Source organism: Clinocottus analis, unplaced genomic scaffold (assembly GCF_023055335.1).
Source record: "Clinocottus analis isolate CAN_PGR_092001 unplaced genomic scaffold, fCliAna1.0.p SCAF_9, whole genome shotgun sequence".
NCBI classification, from domain to species: Eukaryota; Metazoa; Chordata; class Actinopteri; order Perciformes; family Cottidae; genus Clinocottus; species Clinocottus analis.
This window is the reverse complement of record NW_027176251.1, coordinates 17,184,697-17,205,867: the sequence shown is the minus strand read 5'-3', so window position 1 is coordinate 17,205,867 and position 21,171 is coordinate 17,184,697. Positions and strand designations below refer to the sequence as shown.

General features: G+C 44.1%; 4 protein-coding genes across 8 annotated transcripts in view; 2 read left to right on the top strand and 2 right to left on the bottom strand.

Annotated features, from left to right (window-relative positions):
- The first annotated feature begins 288 nt into the window (after positions 1 to 288).
- slc25a32b (solute carrier family 25 member 32b) lies at positions 289 to 4,165 on the top strand. The gene is made up of 7 exons (XM_068570196.1): positions 289 to 737; positions 1,000 to 1,150; positions 1,233 to 1,318; positions 2,327 to 2,481; positions 2,861 to 2,974; positions 3,234 to 3,379; positions 3,517 to 4,165. Exons 1-7 carry the CDS (start codon positions 536 to 538, stop codon positions 3,641 to 3,643), a joined length of 981 nt encoding a protein of 326 aa, XP_068426297.1. The 5' UTR covers positions 289 to 535; the 3' UTR covers positions 3,644 to 4,165.
- Positions 4,166 to 4,268: 103 nt separating this feature from the next.
- LOC137781616 (collagen triple helix repeat-containing protein 1-like) lies at positions 4,269 to 8,437 on the bottom strand. 3 transcript variants are annotated; one of them, XM_068570496.1, is made up of 5 exons: positions 8,297 to 8,437; positions 7,295 to 7,372; positions 5,455 to 5,673; positions 5,152 to 5,368; positions 4,269 to 4,819 (listed from the first exon to the last, which is right to left on the bottom strand). In XM_068570496.1, exons 1-5 carry the CDS (start codon positions 8,405 to 8,407, stop codon positions 4,677 to 4,679), a joined length of 768 nt encoding a protein of 255 aa, XP_068426597.1. In that variant the 5' UTR covers positions 8,408 to 8,437; the 3' UTR covers positions 4,269 to 4,676. The 3 variants fall into 3 exon arrangements, with proteins under 3 accessions (XP_068426597.1, XP_068426595.1, XP_068426596.1); XM_068570494.1 differs by lacking the exon at positions 7,295 to 7,372; XM_068570495.1 differs by lacking the exon at positions 7,295 to 7,372 and having other exon boundaries at positions 8,339 to 8,437.
- Positions 8,438 to 8,796: 359 nt separating this feature from the next.
- fzd6 (frizzled class receptor 6) lies at positions 8,797 to 18,208 on the bottom strand. Its single transcript, XM_068569151.1, has 8 exons — positions 18,089 to 18,208; positions 16,449 to 16,881; positions 12,722 to 12,918; positions 12,046 to 12,625; positions 11,507 to 11,926; positions 11,114 to 11,262; positions 10,622 to 11,026; positions 8,797 to 10,397 (listed from the first exon to the last, which is right to left on the bottom strand). Exons 2-8 carry the CDS (start codon positions 16,632 to 16,634, stop codon positions 10,238 to 10,240), a joined length of 2,097 nt encoding a protein of 698 aa, XP_068425252.1. The 5' UTR covers positions 16,635 to 16,881; positions 18,089 to 18,208; the 3' UTR covers positions 8,797 to 10,237.
- Positions 18,209 to 19,053: 845 nt separating this feature from the next.
- The window catches only part of klhl32 (kelch-like family member 32), a 25,715-nt gene continuing 23,597 nt past the window's right edge, over positions 19,054 to 21,171 (top strand). For 2 of the 3 annotated variants that reach the window (XM_068569154.1, XM_068569152.1), the window contains exons 1-2: positions 19,054 to 19,241; positions 20,885 to 21,006. In XM_068569154.1, coding sequence (XP_068425255.1) covers positions 20,984 to 21,006 — 23 coding nt within the window. In that variant the 5' untranslated portion in view covers positions 19,054 to 19,241; positions 20,885 to 20,983. Of the gene's footprint in view, positions 19,242 to 20,238; positions 20,330 to 20,884; positions 21,007 to 21,171 lie in introns of those variants that run through there. The other variant, XM_068569153.1, reaches the window with a different exon arrangement.

The following is a 21,171-nucleotide window of genomic DNA, read 5'->3' as shown; positions in this document are numbered from 1 at the left end:
GAAGTATACCAATTTGGTCTTCAAAGTGCTTCAAATGAATCTCACTCGCAACGATTTTTTTGCAATCTTGGTTTATACAGCCATCCCATTTCACCAGGACCCTTACAACAAACGCCCGTTCACAACCTTCACATCTGAGTACGTTAAGTGCCAATTTGTGTTGTATTGTTTTTTTTAAATACCGGAATAATGTCTCTTTTATAGTTTGTCGTTCGCCTGAATTATTTTATTTTGAAGGTTTTGGCCGGAAGCAGCACTCTTACTTACATGCATTAAGTAAATACTTGCAGCAAGGTTGAGCAGTGGCGCTGGTGCTGTAGGTTGCATTTTGGATAACGTTACCTCGGCCATGGCGTGCCACCGCGTGTTAACTGTGTGCTTCACTTGTTAAATACAATGACAGCCAGGAAGTCATAGAAGTGTCAGTAAGTTATCGTCTGGCTGCTATAGAGGTACATATTTGAGCATTAACGTTACGCAGTGCAGAACTAGCTGACGGGAACTAGCTAGAATAATTAAGTCATTACTAGTGAACATGAGTTCCGCTCCTAATCACGGCGCTGTCAGCGTCACGGAGACCGGGTCCCCCAAACCCGTTTCTGCTGTCTCGATAGCCGGACACGTCCGCCAGGTCTTCAGCCATGTCAAGGTAGAAAACCTGGTCGCGGGGCTCAGCGGAGGAGTGGTGTCAACGATGGTGCTTCACCCTCTAGACCTGGTCAAAATCAGGTTTGCAGGTAACGCTACAGTACGACATTGTACTTATTTTATTGATGCATGTGTCTATAATTGCACTATGTTTATTGTTATGCACCTTTCACCAAGTCAAATTCCTTGTATGTGCAACATACTTGGTCAGGAAACGATGCAGGACTCTTCTCGAAATGTGATATGTTCATATTGATATGCTTAATGCCAATGCTCATATGACAACCTTTTAGGAATTGTTGGTGTCTTGTGTCAAATGACTTAAATGTGTCTGATGTCGTTTCAATTTAGTAAGTGATGGACTGCAATTAAGACCCAAGTACAATGGCATATTACACTGTATGAAGAGTGTTTGGCAGCAGGAGGGTCTCCGAGGCCTCTACCAAGGAGTGACACCCAATATTTGGGGCGCCGGAGCATCTTGGGGTCTCTACTTCTTTTTGTACGTCAACTATAAACCTAATGGATCACAGCTCTAACATGATAACTCCTATGATCTATAACACATCTCTCCCCCCTGACAGCTACAATGCCATCAAAGGGTACACAAAGGAGGGCCGGCAAACTGAACTGAGTGCCACAGAGCACCTGGTGTCTGCGGCTGAAGCAGGTTAGTCCCACATGTTTCTGAACACCGCTGACACACTCGCCTAATCAGCTCACGCGGGTCAACATCAGCAGCCAGATAGTACTGCTCCGAGCTGGCCTCGGCAGACGGGAGGCAGATGCAAATTGGTGGCCTTCTGTTCTGTTCAGTTTGGTCACATGGGGCCATGTGGATCTGCTTCCTGCTGGTCAAATAATAATAATAAAGGTGTCTCTTGGGGTAAGATGGTGCTACTGTCGATATCATCCGAGTAAACAGAAGGCAGCCATATCCATAGTTGAGGTGAGAAGTTCTTTGGGATATGGCACATAATAGTGTAAAAATACCCTTTTGTTGAAAGGGGTCAAGTGGCATTAGTTTTAGCATGGGTTTATTTATTATATATATATATATATATATATATATATATATATATATATATATATGTATATGTGTATATATATATATATATATGTATATGTATATGTGTATATATATATATATGTATATGTATATGTATATATATATATATATATATATATATATATATCTATATGTGTATATATGTATATATATGTATGTGTGTATATATATATATGTATATGTATATGTATATATATGTATGTATGTATGTGTATATATATATATATGTATGTATGTATGTATGTATATGTATGTATATATGTATGTATGTATGTATGTATATATATGTATATATGTGTGTATATGTATATATATATGTCCATGGTCATGGAACAAAACACAGAGCCATTGCTGAATTGTACTGTTCAATGCTTATTATCCTCTGCGCCATGACTTCTAGTCACTGCAGTCTGCAGAAACAGGCACCAACTACTGTGCATCTATTTGCTTTTTGTTGTGGAAAACCTGGTCTTTCAGGAAGTTGCAATCACATGCAGTTTAAAAAAAATACGTTGACTGTTTAAGAGCTGCAACAATGTGTCTCCATTTTTATTAGATTTTTAAAATATTGTTGCTTCATTCCAACACTGCTTGCTTGCTGTCACTTAGGCATCCTGACGCTCACCCTAACCAATCCAATCTGGGTGACCAAGACCCGGCTGGTGCTCCAGTACAATGCCGACCCGGCCGGTAAACAGTACAAGGGGATGACCGACGCTCTGGTCAAGATCTTCCGCCACGAGGGAGTGCCAGGGCTATACAAGGTGGAAGAACGTGTGTCTCTGTACTTTCATGTGAAATGGCAATACATGACATACTTATGATGCTTATGAACTGTGGTTACTCTACCACAACCAAAGTTGACCTTTATCCTACTCTGCTGAAATTAGGTTTTCACCAATATATCAATCGCCACTAGAGGGCACCAACGGCCTACATATGCTGTAGTTGAGAACCTTCATGTGAATTCTATTTACCAAGAAGGATAATTGCAACCACATTACTCAGTGGAAATGTGACAATATATTTTTAAATGTGCAGAGAGCCACAGATGTGGACAATGCAAAAGTTCTAGCGTATGCATGCCATTGGTCTATTTGTGTGTCACGAAAGGCCGACTTACGAAGCATGCGCTTGTCTTAGGGTTATGTTCCTGGTCTGTTCGGCACGTCTCACGGAGCTCTGCAGTTCATGGCCTACGAAGAGCTTAAGAGGGACTACAACAAATACAAGGAAGTGCCTTCAGATGCGAAGCTGGTGAGTCAATAACCCCACAAGCCACAAACCGTCTGGCAACATGCTCGGTGTTTTAATAAAAGTCGGGAAGCAAAGCTTGTAACGTTTCCAGTGTAACAAGCCCACTGAGCCCACAGTGGATAACCCACGGTGACTCATCATCTTTCCCACCCTGCTCACGTCTCTCTCTCTCTCTCTCTCTCTCTCTCTCTCTCTCTCTCTCTCTCTCTCTCTCTCTCTCTCTCTCTCTCTCTCCCCATCTGTTTGTCTGTGTAAACAGAACACGTTGGAATATATCACAATGGCGGCGGTATCAAAAATATTTGCTGTTGCCACGACGTACCCGTATCAGGTGGTGCGCGCTCGCCTACAAGACCAGCACAATAGATACAATGGAGTTATTGACGTGGTCAGACGGACATGGAGGTAGGACACTGATCTTCTGCTAAAGGGGCTGAACACGCCATCCTATTCAGTTTCTAAATTTGGCTCTTGAGTCATGTCTAATTAGAGGCGTGTTCATGTTTCCCCCTTTTTTTCTTTTTCTTCCTTTTTCTCTGCAGAAACGAAGGCATGGCTGGTTTCTACAAAGGGATCATCCCCAACATGATTCGAGTGACTCCCGCCTGCTGCATCACGTTTGTAGTTTATGAGAATGTGTCTCGCTACCTCCTGGGACAAAATCAGTGAGGCCGAAAAGCGTAGTGGGGACCGCTACGAAGACCCTGAGCTCACACTGACGCTTCGGTGGCATTCAGAGGAAAACGCGCCAGGCGGGAACCGCACTCCTGGCAGAGTGTAAACGTGCAGATGTGAGAAGCATTAATTTGCACTAAGAACCGACTGACAAAGTTGCCAAAACTGAGCAACAGAATCAACAGTGTTTTGCTTTAGATGGAATGACAACACTTTGACTTCTGGGCAAAATGTTGGTTGCTTTACACGCAATAGGACCGACGTCGTCGGCAGCGGAGGAAGCAAATCGTGTCATCGTAGTTATGTTTACAATTGATGTTTTCCAGCAGCAGAAAGGGATACATGTTATGATTGTTAACTGATTGTTAACAGCTAAATTGTAAATCTCAGGGTTCCAGTTGCATGCATGTGTCACATTGTGTCTCCATTTAATTATTGATTTATGTGAACAGACAGCAGCAATGGATTGTGTTCCCCCACCATCCATTTGTTTCCTTCCTACAAATTCTCACTGCATTGCTTTATAACATTTTGTAATAAAACTCAAACTATTATATTTGTGTTGGATTTCCATAAATACATTAAATGTATAACTTTGGAGGTGGACTGAATTTAGCAAAGGGTACTCCAAAGCTCCTAAACACAAGTAGTTGGAACGTTTTTTGTTAAATTCTTAAAAAAAAAAAAAAAAAAGATTACTTTATTAACAGTAATAATTAATACAAACATGTCACATGAGTACATAGTTAAAATATTGTCAATGTCTTGTCACAATGTCTGGTAAATGGTTACTGTGTACCAACAGCAGACCCATAAGCAGAAAAGCTACAGTACAAAGGTTATTTCTGGTAGACAGAATGACACAGTACTCTTGTTTATAGGCCTGTCAACTAGCATTTACAAAAACAAAGTTTCCATCATTGATGCTGTGACGCCTCAGCAAACCATCCCTGATTGTTTTGGAGGGCCAAATAACATACTGCCACACCACCAGGACTGGTCCCTTCCTTACATGTCATTTTTTATTTTATTTAGGCAGCTCCTCAATGATAACCCGGGATACTGAGTTCCACCCCGTAGATGCGTCACCTCTGGGATAGTCGGCACAGGTCCCCACCCACACGGCCACATCCACCAGCCCTGCTTTGACACCCTCACACAGGCCTTCAACTGCAGGGAGGGAGGGGGAGGGGAAATAAACATGGAAAGACTGGAATTAATTTTAGGGAACAACTCAGAGATGGAAATTGATTTTTTTAAACAATGAACTTTCCATATTTGTAACTTCAATGAAAAGACTGTTGTTGAGGCTTTCCAGCTCACTGTTTCCCCCTATATGCTATGCTAAGCTAATTAGCTGTAGCTAAAGCTCATTCCGATTACATTTAACTTTAGTATTTCCTAAAATGTTGAACTGTCGCTTGAAGCCAAAGCATGATATAACAGTGGAAGAAAAAAACTATTGTTGGTTCAAGTGTATTGCACAATGACTTGAGTCGTACCTGAGGACGTTCTGTGGATGTTGATGGTTGAGTTGAGCTCAGGACTTCCCTGGTCTAAGTAGATAATAGACTCTATGGGCAGAGGTCCAGTGCACTCTGCCCCATTGAAGGTGAAGTACCACCTCTGGCAGCATGCGTTCTTACACTTGAGTCTGAGGGAGCCACTGAAGAGGACTCTGAGTGCGCTGTCCGTGCGCAGCTTGGTGAACGTACAGTCCTGCAACGCAGCAAAGGGGAGTTTTGGCACTTTGATGCATTGTGTTAGCTGTATAATATTCCTCTAATACGTGTCACTATACTTACGGCTATTTTACCCAGGTCGATGCCATAATTCAGAGAGTTCCAGGCGCACTGCTTGTAGTTGGGCCTCCAGGACTCCTCGAAGATCTCGTTGATGCACTCGCCTTTCTCGCCCTTGACTCCGTCGCGGCCAGGGATGCCTGGCGTGCCCGGGATGCCGTTGGTTCCTGGGTTCCCTTCTCTGCCAGCGGTGCCCGCTGGCCCCTGAATGCAACTGCCAAACTGCAAAAAAAAAACAGGGGAAAGAGGAAGTGGTGATGAAGGCATGGAACAACATCAGCCTATTGTTAACTAACTTCCTGTTTCAGATTTTCTCCATGGGGTGGGGTATAGGTAACTGTTTTGGGCTGCATGCCACGAAACGCTGCCATTCATCCAACCATCACACACAAGAAGCCAGAGTACACCCCATTAACCGGTAAAGAAATATACTGCCAAAAGGCTGGAATAAAGTGTAACAATAAAACCCAGCTGTGATCCGGACCAATGCAAAGCAACAGAACCAGCGGCCGTGAAGTAAAGTGGATGACAGATCGCGTGTTAATGAGGAACTGAAGGCCCGCTGACAGCCTGAATTAGTAGGTGTTCAGCCACGCATCTAACGGTGTGATTCATTGTCCAGCCGAGTCTCCTGCTACGTTTACACAGATGCTACATCTTACTCGCTGACTCAAACACACACACACACACACACACACACACACACACACACACACACACACACACACAAAACTGCCCCCTGTCACATATAGAGGCAGACACAATGACGATCCAAATAGCTTTGCGTAGTGTGTTCCTTAAGGAGACATTTTGCCCAACAGATTACAGTGCGTGGTCAGCTCTGGAGGATTTTTTCTTTTTTTAAAGTTGGATTTTAGTTTTGGTGACGTGATCTGTAAGTCTCCCACACATAAGTCTCACATGCAAGTCTCCATTCATTCAGACATAAACTGACACGTGGAAGTCGACCTTGCCCTTGAAAGGAGTCAGGTCTAAGCTTTTTTGTTTGTTCGATGCAGCTGTGGAGGAGTTTTAGAGTCAAGAGGCATTTAAAAAAAAGAGTCTCCAGGCAGGAAAGGAGAACAAAGAGTTTTGACTCCAGTTTACAATGTCTTGTCTAGACTTGAATCCATGAGATGAGGTAGAAAAATCCATTTCCAATTATGTGAAATCTGGAAAATGGCTTTTAATGTGGGGAGCATTACACTTGCATCTGCTTTAGTCATTTTGCATGCGGCTGTGCTGGAGCGACCTGGAGATGTGCAGTCTGATGTCATCTCTATGGGAAAACTGGGAAGCCTGTGATGGGACCACTGGATTGTGGTCTTGGTATGCATGTGCTGTAATAGATCTGGAATTTGTCCTCAAGGAAAAGGGGACCAATAGCACCTTGGTTATATTGTGGAAATACAGAGCCCGTCTGGTTGATATTCAGCAAGGAAACAGAGTTTAATGAAGGGTTGGGCTTTTGGAGACATTTCAAAGCAGACTAATGAATGAAACCACTGTCTTTTTCTTTTTTTTTTTTTTGCCACAGCTGACTTTTATATTAGCTTCCAGTCTGCTGTTTCTGTCGTGGTGCTGCCTGCCTGCATGAACTACACACTCCGGCTCCACTGGATATTAGTAGCACACAGTTCATTACTGTAACTGAAGCATAAAGGCTGCATTTGCTGCAAGTAAGTGATGAGAAATTGGTGCTTCATGCATTAGTCAACACTGAAGCACAGGGAGAAGTTCTCCCGCAGCATGCACAGCGGGGATATAATGCTGGGCTTTGAGACTTTTTTTCCTTTTCTGTCCAGGATCTGGACAGGATGCAAAAACAGGATTGTATGATTACCATATTGTTCAAGTAAGCAGATCTTCCTTCGCCAGAGTGTCTAGTGCAGTTGTGCTTTTCTGCGTCATTCCCAGTGCACTAGATACAAATGGTAACAGAAGGTGCTATTCAATATACCTTTCTGCTGTGCTGGTCTCTCTTTGGAGGAGAATGGAGAACAACTGCTTGTTGTGGTTCTCAAAGAGGGGCATGCAGACTTCTAGGTGGATGGGGGGAGGGAGGGGCAGCAAAATAAACACTAGTTTCACTTTCATTTGATTCCCCATGAGGAGAGTAATGTGTGTCCACTTAGTTCCTTCACTCTCCACCTTCAGCAAAGCAAGGAGGGTTATGAGGTTCTAGACAAAGACACTCTAAGATCGGGGCCAGTGTGGATTGGAATAGCTCAACCTTTAGGTTTATATATATCTATATCACTTCAGAATCCCCCCACACACAAACCAACATTGTTCTTAAACTAGTAAGATGGCCAGATAGATAACAAAGAGAGAAACAGACGGACAGTAAAGCCAGACCCCAACTTCCTGTTGGGAATTTATTTTTCTCAGGCCTGGAATAATAGAGAACCAGCTGACCACATGAAAAGCTAAAAAAAACAACCAGCATTTCTCATCTGCTGTGTGGCCCAGATCCTTTTGGAGTTTTTACTTTTGCCAAAGACGTGACCACACACGCAGCATTGAAAGCATACGAGTATGATTCAGCAGATTGCTTTTCTTAAGTCTTTTTGTGTGTCGTTTAAAGATACCACTGGCAAAGAGAGCAAGAAAAAAAGTAATCTCTGGATAAGTTTCAGGAATTTAAGATGCAAAGTGCCCCATAAATGTATATGCATTAAAATACAGAAATGAATACAAACCGCAATGAATGGCAATACATCCACTTGAATGCAATTACTATATCACGTGAGCCCTATTTTTTTAGTTTTATAAAATCGGTCTAAAACGCATCATTTTCTTGCGCAACGGCACGTCTTTCTTTTTGTTTGATCATAGATCTTACCTTGTCGGCGTCAGGATCCTTTCGGTATCCTCTATTTCTCACCTTTTCCACGCCATAAAGAGGTAAAGCCAAGCAGACAAGCAGCAGCAGGCGGGCAAACAGCGGAGACATCGTGTATAACGGACGGCTGCGTGCGCGCGCGCTCTGGAGATGTGAGGCGAGTTTGACTCCAACTCCAGACGGTTCTAGTCCAGAGGAGGCAGGACGAGGAGGGAAGGAGCCAGTCGACGTGCAGAAACGTCCTCCGAGGGGAAAAAAATCTCACAACATCCCTGCGATAAACGTGCTAGTCTACAACATATTGACTTAATGTGATCATCTGACTCTTTAATGGACCAGATGTGCACAAAGATAGACGTTGTGCAGATGTGCACAAAGATAGAAGAGGCTGTGCAGATGTGCACAAAGAAGTGGTGTTTAATCAATAATACATAGCAGTTACTGACTCGCATCTTTCTTTAATTGAATTATATTTTATTCAAATTAAATTGATACAAAATTCAGCTGACAAGAGGCTACATAAAAGAAATAAAAAAAACAACACAAAACTGTCTCACAAAAGTTGTAGAGCATTTCATAGACTATGGACCCTTTCCACGTGCCAGAATAAGAACATACAGGTACAACAGAAAAGGACTGACGAGGACTCCCTTTTAAATTGGCATTAAGGGAATTGTCTCCAATATGAAAGGCACATAACCTCAATGGAAGAATCCATCCCTTACACAGCAAAACAGACATTAGAGCATGACGGATGAAACACGGAAGGTGTTCTGGAAGCACTTGAAGGAGAATGATATGGTCCATGACCATATGTTATGGATAACCCCTGAACAAAGACACAATTTCATTTCTTTTTCTGTTTGTTTGGTTAGAACTATTCATTAGTGGTGTGTGTTTCTTTCACAAATAGTGCAAAGCCGGTTTGATTAGTTTCCTCAATTGGATTCTAAATCATATGAATGTGTACACACACACACACACGCACACGCACACACACACACACACACACACAGGTAGACATCACACGTGCACAACATCTGTCGCTTCTTTGAAGTCCTTTGAAGAGGAGAAACTACTCAAAGGAAGGCACATTCTTGTAGAAAACTATAAAGCTATACTTTATCCAAATTCACAGAACAATTGTAAAAAAAAATTGAAAAGAAGACACATCTGCACAATTAGTGGTTGTGCAATAGAAAGTAGAAGGACCGCAACACAGACATCAATACGGTCTTTGAAAGAAAACGTGAGAATCCTAAATTCAGCATCATCTAAAAACCAAGTCAAGTTTAAGAGCACGCCTTTGTCAAAGGAGCAGTTAAGTAGCACACTGCGTGCATTACAAGATGAGGTCTTTCTTCAAAAGGAAAAAACATTAAGACATTAAAAAAAAAAATGTTTTACCACAGGAAGACTTTTCTTTCGGTTGAATGTTTGGCAATATCATGACCTTTATTAAAGCAACTCAGTGTAGCGACTAGTCCAGTGAAAGACTTCGTTTCTAAAAAATCTTTACAAAAATAGAACATTTACATAAATATTGCATGTATTTTCTAGTGTGCGTTCTATGCCATTGAGCTACAAATCTACTAAACAGTAGATCTAAAGTTTTTTTAACGCTATCAGATTGGTAGTTGTTATAAAAAGGTGGAAATGTGGATCACAGCTGAGCTGCTGCAACATTTCTGTAGAAAAAGCTCAGTAAAGCTGAAAGACGCAGCCAGTCTCAATACTCAAAACTCTTTGAGCCCTCTGCTGGAACCCAAATTCTGGTCCAAGCATACCACAATTAAAATACGCGAGGTATGGGACATTTTGCTGGCAACGAACATTCGACGACAACGTAACCAACACAATCATGCACAGACACATAAAAACGCATGACTGAGTGGATACAAGGATGGATGCACGGACACAATTGGGGACGGGTCCAATGTCTCAGCAGGAGCTGTCCTTTGCGACCTTGTTCTCATCGGGCACCTGGTGAGCCAGCTGGTGGGTGGGGTCCTGGACGGCGCTGTGTGATGGGTTTAAACCCGGAGGCTGCTGTGCACTGGGGCCGTGCCTGACCTCCGACAGCTCGTTCCTCGGAGTCATCCTAAAGCGGCACATCAGGGATTATCTGTGGTCATTACTTGTATGGAGAAAAGTTCTCTATAAAAATACATGAATACATAGGCGCCCTAAACAGAGCTGGGATGCAACAGAGGGTTCTATTATATGAGCATGTAAAATATTGTAGTAGTGGTGCAGGTGTTACATCTGTGCTCATCAGAAAAAAAGAGAAAGATTTCACAGGTATTTCACACCTGTTTCACTTACCTGCCATCTGGGACTCTGTGCATGCTCTCAGAACGGCTGCTGATCTTACAGGAGCTCCCCGCTTTGCTTCGTCTCTCTCCCCCTTCCCTCTCCCTCTCCCTCTCCCCCCTCCTGGAGCTTCGGCTGGAGGTTCCCCTGTCCAGGTGCTCCCTTGCCGAGGCCTCAGACAGAGAGCCGTGCATGCGGGGCTCGTGATTGCCCAGTGCAGAGGTCCCTTGATTGGCGGTGGCGGCGGTGGACGCGTTGGTGTGTACGGCGCCGGTGCTCGTGCCCATGGACTTGGAGATGACCTTGAGCTTGTGGGAGCTCGGCTTGTAGTGCTTCTTCTTGTGCTGGACGCGGCTGTTGTGCTTAAGGAAGAACTCGCAGGACTCCTGCAGCACCCGGCGGCTCTCAGTGATGGGACTGTGGGACAGAGAACACAGGAGTTTACTGTGTAACCGCACACGCATCTCTCATGGAACGTGAACGTGAACATGCGACAGGCCTTACTCTCTCTTGCGGGTCCTGTTGAAGAAGTAGGCCCACTCAGAGCAGGTTTTTTTACTAGTGACCCAGAACACGGCAGATATTCCGACCACCAGCGTCATTAAGTATTTCACCAGAAACAGGGAGAGGTCAGGGCGGTCGTGCTCATTTGCCTGGAACAAAGAGACATGAAATCAATTTAAAAAGACAAAATCAAGCATCATGGATTGTTATGACAAAATGTCCTTCTGGGTCAAAAGGTGTATCCGTTCTTTTTTGTGGAGTTAAATTATGTAATCACAACACATCGAGAGCTTCATGGGAAGATTAGTAATTATTATTATTAGTAATTTGACCATTTAGAATGTACATTGACCTTTGCCCTTTGCCCTTAACTTGTTCAGAGCCACAGGCTACCTTGTAAGGGCAGGGAATGCTGTACTCCTGACAGCGGTCGTTGATCCAGGTATTCTCCCAGGTGCTGCGGTGACTCTGTTCGTAGGTGTAGCAGGCCAACAGGGTGACCAGCGGGACCAGGTAGAGGCAGCTGAACACGCCGATGCGGATCATGAACTTCTTCAGCTTTTCCTGGTTGCGCTCGTCGTGCTGGATGACCTGTCGCACGTGGTTGAGGGAGACTATGCCCGCCAGGATGAGGAAGAGGCCGACCACGACGCCCACGCATAGAGGCGCCAGGACAAAGTAGCGCAGGGCGTCCAGGTCGTAGAGACCCACAAAGCAAACTCCGCTAATGTTGTCCCCCTCGACCTTGTTCAGAGCCAGCAGCATGACGGTTAGTACCCCGGGGATCCCCCAGGCAGCAGAGTGGAACCACACCTGGAAGACAGAAGCCACGAGGATCGATATTCAACAGCGTCTACCATTGTCCTGGCTGCTCATAACTTGTATTTGCTCATTTTGTATTTACATTCTGGTAAATTCCTAAAAACACTTACCGCCTTCTTTTCTATGGCCTCACAGCTCCACTTGGGTCCAGCTGCCAAGAACCAGGTGATGGTGAGTATGACCCACCAGACGATGCCAGCAATGGAGAAGAAGTAGAGCAGCATAAAAAGCAGAGTGCAGCCTTTACTCTGAGAGCCCAGCACCACTGTGTCCACACCGGCTGGGTGAGCCGCTTTGGTACAGGCCGCATTGTTCCCCAGCAGGAAGCCGATGAAGTATATGAGCGACACGAAGCTGTAGCAGACGGCGTAGAAGATTATGGGGCGCTCAGGGTAGCGGAAACGCTTGACGTCGATGAGGAAAGTGAGGAAGGTGAAGAGCGTTGCGCCCAAGCAGATGATGGAGCACACGCCGATGAAGTTCTTGGCAAATTCAATGTCGTGGGGTTTGAAGTACATGTTGGAGCAAGGCGGCGCACAGTCCTGGGCGCCTAAGAACGACGAACCGTAACCCGGTTTGGTCTTCAATTGCAGTGGGCACCAGAAGCCGAGGTCCCGTTTCGCCGATGAGGAGCTCATTGGGGTGGTTGCGGGGAGCGACGAACCAACGGGAGAACTACATGGGTCCAATCTAGTTGAAACAACAAACAAACCCTTCAATGGACTGATCAAGAACCACAGCGTTTCTTCTCCTCTTGTGGACTGTCTGTAATGGCGGTTTTCTCACCGGTCACACTGTAGCTCAGCAGGCCAAGCGACACCAAAGATTCGGATGTTCTCCTCGCAGTCCGACAGGACGGCCTCGCACTGCTCTCTGCATGGACGGATCACCATGTTCTCCTCGGTGCATGCTGGGACAAAGGCTTGGCACAGGAAGTGGTGGACGTCTGGAGAGCAGCGCAGATTTACCAGGGGCATGAACGGCTGGGGATGAGATAAGTTACATTTTACGAAAAATGACTAGGTGAATATGGAAGGTTGTGATCCGTGCTCGTCGCTGATCTAAAAAAACTAAAAATACATGAATTCACCAAAGTGTTTTCCACGAGAGTATAGAGACACATCCTATAAGTTTGAACCCCTTTTATCACAAAAAATTAAGCATTTAAACATCGCTTTCATCTTGAAAACACGATCACTTCCTGAAGACAGTAGCAAGGTTTTTTTTCTTTTTTTTTTAAACTGGATGAATTTAATTTTACCTCTTGAGGCCTGCGAGATAAAAATATAAATATATAATCATAATAACCCATACACATATAGAAGTGATGATGATGGGGCATAGGTTGACTTTGCAGAGTCACTGCTTTACATAGACATAGTAACTTCATTTTGTTTATCTGCAGTGATTTACACAGCAACACACAAAGGGGCCCATTCACTAGCCGGGACCCATATTCTTCCGTTTCAACACGCTGGTCAAAACCTTGAGGACCGAGACGCGGGCTGAGAGGGGGGGGAGGCTATAGGTGACAGGAAATGACTGCTTGGACGTTTGGAAACACACGACTGGTCAGGAGGGCTGGAATGCACAGAGCTGTTGAAAGGTGAGGCTGCTGTATCAGTGGGTATCCTATTTATCCGAAGCATACACAGATCACCCTGAAGACAACTTGCTTCCAGTTAAATAAGTCCAGCCGATGTTCCCAAATCCTACAGTATATTTTATAGGCTCCTTTATTATTGCTTCTCAACTGCTTATAATCACCAAATCTACTTTGTTTACTCATAGCGGTGCTAAAACCACACGTTTTGGAAGCAGCGCAGACTCTTTGTTTGAACCTCATTGACCATTATCAGACCAACATACATGGACTGTTAGCCTTTACAGATAATATTTGTTCACAAAACAAACGCATACATTCCAACACAGTCCACTATTCAATGTTTCCTTTCCACTTTTTTCCCCCTGAAATCCAGTCTGGCAGTAGGCCCGTGTCTCTGGGGCCTGGGCTTGCCCCCTCTGACAGTAAACGTCCTTGTTTCTCTCCTGCGGAGGTCTTGGACTCCTTCTCAATTCCTCCCCATTGCTCAACAATCTGACCTTTATTTGCTTTACGGCAGAGTTACTGTAAAAACTGCCCTCATTTCAGAAACCTTCAAACAGGATCAGCAGCACAAGTTGAGCTGATTCGCTTTTTAAAAAAAAAGGGAAAAATCCCCTGCGGATAATTTCCTAGCAAAGTATTTCAAGGATTAAATGATTTTTCATAAATAGCCAGAAAATCACTTTTCAAACTTTCACTCAAACTTTTTAAGACTCATAAGTGTTCCCTGTCCGTTACAGTACTTCAATTACCCTTTCTATTCTCTTTGTATTCTAATGCTTTAAACTTTTACGTTTCAAAAGCTGGCACACACACACTGTTGGAATCTGGGACCAAGGGCGGGAAAAGGTTATCCTCTTCCGGAAAATCCTACCGTTAGAGTCAGGGCTTTGTGAGAAATCACTGCACGCTGACAAAGAGAGCTATGTATAGTATGTACCAGTAATGTTGAATGTAGGCCAGAGAGTGTAAGCGTGTCACCTGGGAGACAGGACCGTAGAGGTAAGACCGTGTACAGGGGGGAAATGAGTGAGTGATTAACAGAGAGGATACTCGTCGTGGTATGCCGGGAAGGCTTTGTGAGAGACTGGGTGTGTCCCTCCCCTTCCTCCAGAAATCAAAGGCCCCTCACAACAAAGTCGATGAAGTTGCCTGTGGCCAAGGTTGCTACTGTGAAATAAGAAGCCTCTACCTTTGCCAGATGCCACACAAAAGACTCCTTCAACAGATCACTGTTCACGCTCCGACACCAAATGTGTGTAACCAAACCCTGGCCTTCGGGAATGCCTGGACACTAACTACATCTCTACAGAAATTGAGTTAACGGCTGTGGAGAGACACAAGACCACACTTCATCTAAAAAGACATGTTACAAAAACAAGACCAGTGACAAAAGTCTGAATTGTCATTCTCTTCACTTTGTAAGAAAATATGAATTATGATGACAATGCAGTCATTGTGCATATTTGCAGATGTTATTGGACATATTTATGGAAACTGAACTTCCAAGTGTCTGGGTGGGCGTTTCTATGGCAACTGTTGACTGACATTTGAGGGCTGGTCTAACTAGGATATGTGCTGTCAACTTTCATAGTGCAAGTTATTGCCCTGACACCGTACAAACAATGATATACCACCCCCCTCCTCTCGCCCAAGAGGTTTGGCCCGTTAAAATGTAGTAATTAAAAAAGGACCCATCATGTTTGTAGCAAGGTTAATAGCTGGCGAGTCAGTCAGTGAGCTATTAACCTTGGCAAAATGGCTCACTCTATGCTTCTACATTATGTTTTTCCCACAGAGGTCTGCAGAGTCATGGGTTGTTTAGCCAGAGTTTGCTGTACCTCTTTCATTAGTCTACAATAACCAGAAAAAAATTACCTTGTGTAAACACCACTGCAACTACTCCTTTGTAGAGTACACCATGGTCTACGTAAGGATGCCCTTCTTTTTTAATCTACTTTTGTTGTTAAGGAACCTTCACTTGTAGTTTCAGTGGGAAGATATTCCCTTTTCACACATAATTTCCCACTACGTTTTAACGTGGCAGTGATGTATAGTTTTTAAAACCTATTAGGTATGACAACAAATAACTCAAAGCAAGTATATAGATTAATAGTTTGTCGTTGACAATACAAAAGTTGAATGACTAGATAATGCTCTATAACAACTCTGTATAATATGACGACAAACTGTGGCTGGTCAACAGTGTTTTCCTGTTAATGCCCATCACAAAACGGTAATAATAGTTTAACCAATATGCACTTCTCACTATCGGACGCGGCACAAATATTCTAAGATGCTATTTATTGACGTTAAATATGTGACTTGAATTATCATTAAATTTACAAGCAGACGAAGCTTCGTTTTTCTATCATTGGTCAATATAATTATAACTCTCCATGGAAAACCTAGACTGATGTGATTCCTTCAAATGGGGGCCAACAGCTGTGAGACCACTCTACCTAAAGTTTCCCTCGTAAAGCAACGTAAGAGCAACTTATTCCAAACTGAATGACAGTCTCACAGACATATTTGGTATCCATGTGTTCCAGTGCATTGTTGAATCTCAAACCTCATATATATATATATATATATATATATATATATATATATATATATATATATATCTATCTATCTCCGGAATGTTTCTTTTGGGATCACATCTAGTATTTAGAGTCAAGCCAAATAGTTGCCAATGTAACAATTAAAAGGCTGCCTCATATCTGTTGGGTCTTTTAATTATGAGCTGATTAAGGAAAGTCATAACCAAACAATTCAAAAGATATCTGCATATTTTACAGACTTACAGAAATAAATAAGTGAATAAGTAATCACAAACTCTATTCGCAGTAAACAAGACTATAGCCAATCCCCAACAAGGCTAATATTAGCACAAAAAGGACTCACCTCCATATTAGCAGCTGCAATATCTTGGTCGTAGTGCTCCATCATATTGGGAAAGAAGGTCATGTTGTAGGGCATCCCCAAGCACCGATGCACTTTGATGGGCTCGCAGGTAAACAGGCTGTGGGCACTGCAGCTTCCCACACATATCAGAGCTAGGAACGCCCACAGTGGTTCTGGCCTCTGCATTGTGACGGTTGATTGGAAGCGTGCGTGAGTGTGAGTGTATTTGTGTGTGTAACCTAAAACAAAAATCTTTTTGGCTCAGTGGGAGGATATTTTGGCCGAAATGTTGAATTCCCCTGGCTCACACTGTCATCCACATTTCACTTATCCTGGGGTCATCTCAGTGGAGCCGAAGGGCATCGCAGCAGGTAAAACGTTCCCATCTTTGGTCAGCATGTGCGTCTGGGTCACAGACAGGAATTCCACATCCCTGAAAATGAAGTATTTCTATTAAAACTGAAGTAACTCAGCTCCATAAAAACAAGAACTCATCCCGATAGGCTCGTTTTGGACAACAAAGTCAACCCAAATTTCATGATGATTTGACTTCAGGAACCTCAGCTGAGAATATTTTTGTAAGTGGTTATTACTGTATTTACGACAGAATTGCAGAGCAGAGACAGACCAAAGACCCATCATCAAAGCAGTGTATTACAGTAACCTCTCATTGTGCACATCAAGGATCAAATTAAGCTAATTAAAATAATTATTAAAATAAAAAAAAATTCAGAAGCACCTCTATAGGTCTTGTGAGGTCCTCAGACTCCAGTTTGAGACTGTCTGGCGACACATAAGTTAAATGCGATTAAAGGGGACTAACATCCAGTCAATCCATGCACTCACTTTACATGAGTGCATTTACACTGGTTGGGGAATGCTAAAGAGCCAGGTGATTCAGTAGAATGAGTCTCAGCTTGTTGATGCACATTAAACTGTCACTGTTTCACTCACAAACTAGACTAAAAAAAAGATAGCCTTACAAACGGTTACACTTTTCGTGTGAATACAAAAGCAACGTATCAGTAGGTTTACGTTTTCATTGGGGCCCACTAGTTTGGGGATTTTAAAGAATAAAGAGATGAGCTGTTTGCGTATGTGCTTGAATTTCAGATGATTATCACATGTTGATATTTTCAATGGTGGCCAGAGTTTATCTAATATTACCACATCCCTGTTTATGATCAACAACCACCTTTGGCGGTGCTCGTTGTGCAGAGTGTTGGCAAGTGTGTTGTTCGGTTATTAGCATACAATTTTCGGTTAGCATATTAGCAACGATTAAAGAGACAGTTCAAGTTAGCGAAACAGATAGCTGACACGTTCCCCAGCAGCAAGGCTTCACGTAACGAGCCCACACGCACATTTCGGATAAAACGGGTGAGTTCCTATCACATAACGTTGCACATGACTTCAGTTAAGTTAGCATATCCTACAGAGCTAAGTTAAATTATTTTAGGAGCATGTCAGTCCATCGCGGGCAGGAAAGACGTTTTTCCATAAATTAGACTCCAAAAGGCGCCGAGAGAGTGCAGTAAACATCCCTGCCTCGGTCTGCCATGGTGTGGCGGCCGAAAACAACTTCGGTCCGAGAAAGTAAACAAGACTACGAGGGTAAAACACGAAATGCTAGCACTTACCCCCAACGGCCCAGGAGTTCGCATAACAACCCACTACATGAAGGCTCGTTGGTGGCGTGTTTCCTGCGACAAGCTCCGGCACGGTGCCTCTGTCTTTTCTTGTCCCGACTGCTGTGAAACGATGCTGCCTTCAAGTGCGTTCGGAAATGTCGAGACTTTCTTTATGAACTGGATTAAGCATTCAACAGATACGTTGGAGTAGAACATGTTGTGCTTAAAAACGCTCTGCTGGAAAACGATTGAAATACAAAGTGTCGTTACTGCTCAATTAGGGCACGTGAATACGCCAAGAGCAGCAGAAAGCTGGCCTGGTTTGACGAGAGCACTTGAACGCTGCACGGGAGCAGATGGGCTTGTGAAGGATACGGGACACTGTGAGGCCAAATGGCAGTAATACAAACTGCAAGGATTGTTCAAAGTGTAAATTCTTGAAAGTAAAATGTAACTATTATTCAACTGAGTCAGCGAGTCAACGGTTTAATCTAGACTGTATTTCTTCTTTTTCTCATCTTTTTTAAATTCGGTGGATTAGTGGGTGAGGATGCTGAAGCTTTGCTAAATATTGCTTCTTATTTTTTAGAAAGGACTGTAAATGTGATACAGGCTATGGAATTATACAGATAACTTCTCACAGATTGAATGTGAAACATCCAGGACTATATATATATATATATTTAAAATAACTAATGGAGATAACAATACAACTCTAATGCATCCTATCGGCTTTGTTTTCTTATAAGACATTAGTGGAAGCAGCCACTAATTACAGTGACAGTAATAAGACTTTTCCTCATTTATAGGAGATCCTACGAGGACCCCTGCTGGCCCTGCAGGCGCACATCTTACTGCAAACATACATTCACTCAACTCGCCGTGTCCCAATTTTCCACCCGGGGGCGCTGTATCCCCCCTCTATGCTCACGTTCATGTGACCGCCGCGTTAGAGGCGGGGTTATAATGTAACAATTTAGGTGCTACAGTGTAGCCAATAAAGTGTCCGCTATAACTGAGCGCATCTGCTCGCCGCGGCGCTCTTCTCTCCCCTCGCCCTGGATGTGAAAGAGACCATCACCAACCTCGGACATTAGATGACAATTGTCACGGAGGCGCCGCCAGAGAGGCACGGGACTGGATCATAACACATTCATATGAGGTGCGTAAGCTTGTGGCCACATTAAGACAAGAGAGAGAGAGAGAGAGAGAGAGAGAGAGAGAGAGAGAGAGAGAGAGAGTGAGAGAGAGAGAGAGAGAGAGAGAGAGAGAGAGAGAGAGAGAGAGAGAGAGAGAGAGAGAGAGTCGAATACAGTACATTCCTGCCACGCCGCAAGGTGTTCTGTGTAGATTTTGGTGTGGCTTGTCGGCGTGCGCCATGTGATGGATGCAACAGGATTATTCTGCTCGTGTACGGGGGAGGTTGTTCTCCGACCCATAGTTTGTGGACCGAGGCGCTGGCCTGTTGCTAGGAGACCTCTTGACAGCTGGAGAGCTTTTGGAAAGTGACAGTTAGGCTAATGCATTAATGGTGTCTGCTTCTCTGGCAACCCATACCTTCCCTCTGGCATTGGTGGTGGAGAAATGTCGGTTGTGCTTATAGAGACATTTAGCACCGTGGCTGTTTCCAGTCAGGAGATTACAGTGTTTTAGCAGGGAACAATGGTCCACTTGTTGTGATCATCAGATCCTAAAGATATCCACATGCATGCATCATGTTTGTTTTCTTCTGAGGCCAAAATTATGTAATCTATCTAAGTAGCCTACTTATCAAAAATACATTCTAAAGAATCCCATAGTGTGGGACATGTGCAATTCATAAGCTGCCTATTGGGGACATCCACGGAGACAGATAGAGAGGGAGATCATCAAGGAGAGAGAGAGAGAGAGAGAGAGAGAGAGAGAGAGAGAGAGAGAGAGAGAGAGAAATGGCATAACAGTCTGAATTTGCACAAGTGGAGGGCTTCTCAGATTTCATTGCGAGTACATTTGCTTTTATTTCTCTGTAAGAACCACATCAAAAATCGGATTCAGCCAAAGCTATGAAACATGGCCCGACTGCTGTGTGTTTTGGGGGTTTGGACTCAGGACCTTGAGGGGCCTTCTCTTTTGTCCCTCATCAGTCAGCTGCAGTTGCTTGCGGCCATGCGTCTGAAGGTCACTCGTGAAGGGATCGATAAAGAGATCTCGCCTGGGACTACACCCAAGAGCAGCCAGTTGTACACTCAGCCCTGCCTGTACACACTCTAGGTGAACCACACACATACACAAACAAGCTACCACATATAGAACAGCCACATTCGAGGACCAGGGGCGACTCATTGTGTACAGCGAGCGGAGTAGTATTTTAATCAGAGTATCCAGAGCAGCTTTGATATCAGTGCATCTGCACCGACCTCTGCTTTCCCTCATATGCTTCATCTCGCAGGAGACTTAAGGGATATCAGATGCAGGTGTGTAGCACATTATGTCAAGGTTGTAGCTACACCAGAGGGACTTGGTGTAATTTGGACTCACAGCTTGTTTGAAGAGGTGCTGAGCTTTGTTTACTTCTCCTCCTCTGAAGTCTATGCGCTGCCTGTGGCTTTCACAGCCGCGGCGCTGCACATGAAAAGGCGCCTCGGAAGAACAGCTTTGAGAATTGCCAAAGCCAAGGCCAGTGCAGGGACAAGTGTAGGGACAAGTCAGCATTAGGCTTGACGGGCGGTTGCATCCCCTTCACACGTCGCACAGGAGGCTGTCACATTGCGGCTGGGTCGCGCGGATGGCCTGAGTAAAGCTGACATGCTCTTCTTGTCCTGTCAGGCTGATGTATGTTCCCAGCGAGGAGACTGCAGTCCCCAGGAGCCACATAGCACCTCTCCTCCACCTCCACCACTGCCTCCTCTTCTGTTGTCCGGCGACATGCCTTCTGAACCCAGCCTCAGGTAAGTGGCCAGTGCACATGCAGTGAGGCATGTCCGCAAACGTAGAGAAAGATCTGCTTGCTCATGTGACAGAAGGCTCGGTTCTTTAGTCTGTAACCTGAGGAAGGTCCATCGGAGAAGCATTATCTTGTTCATTGAAGGTGTTCCCACTGTGCATGCTCCACT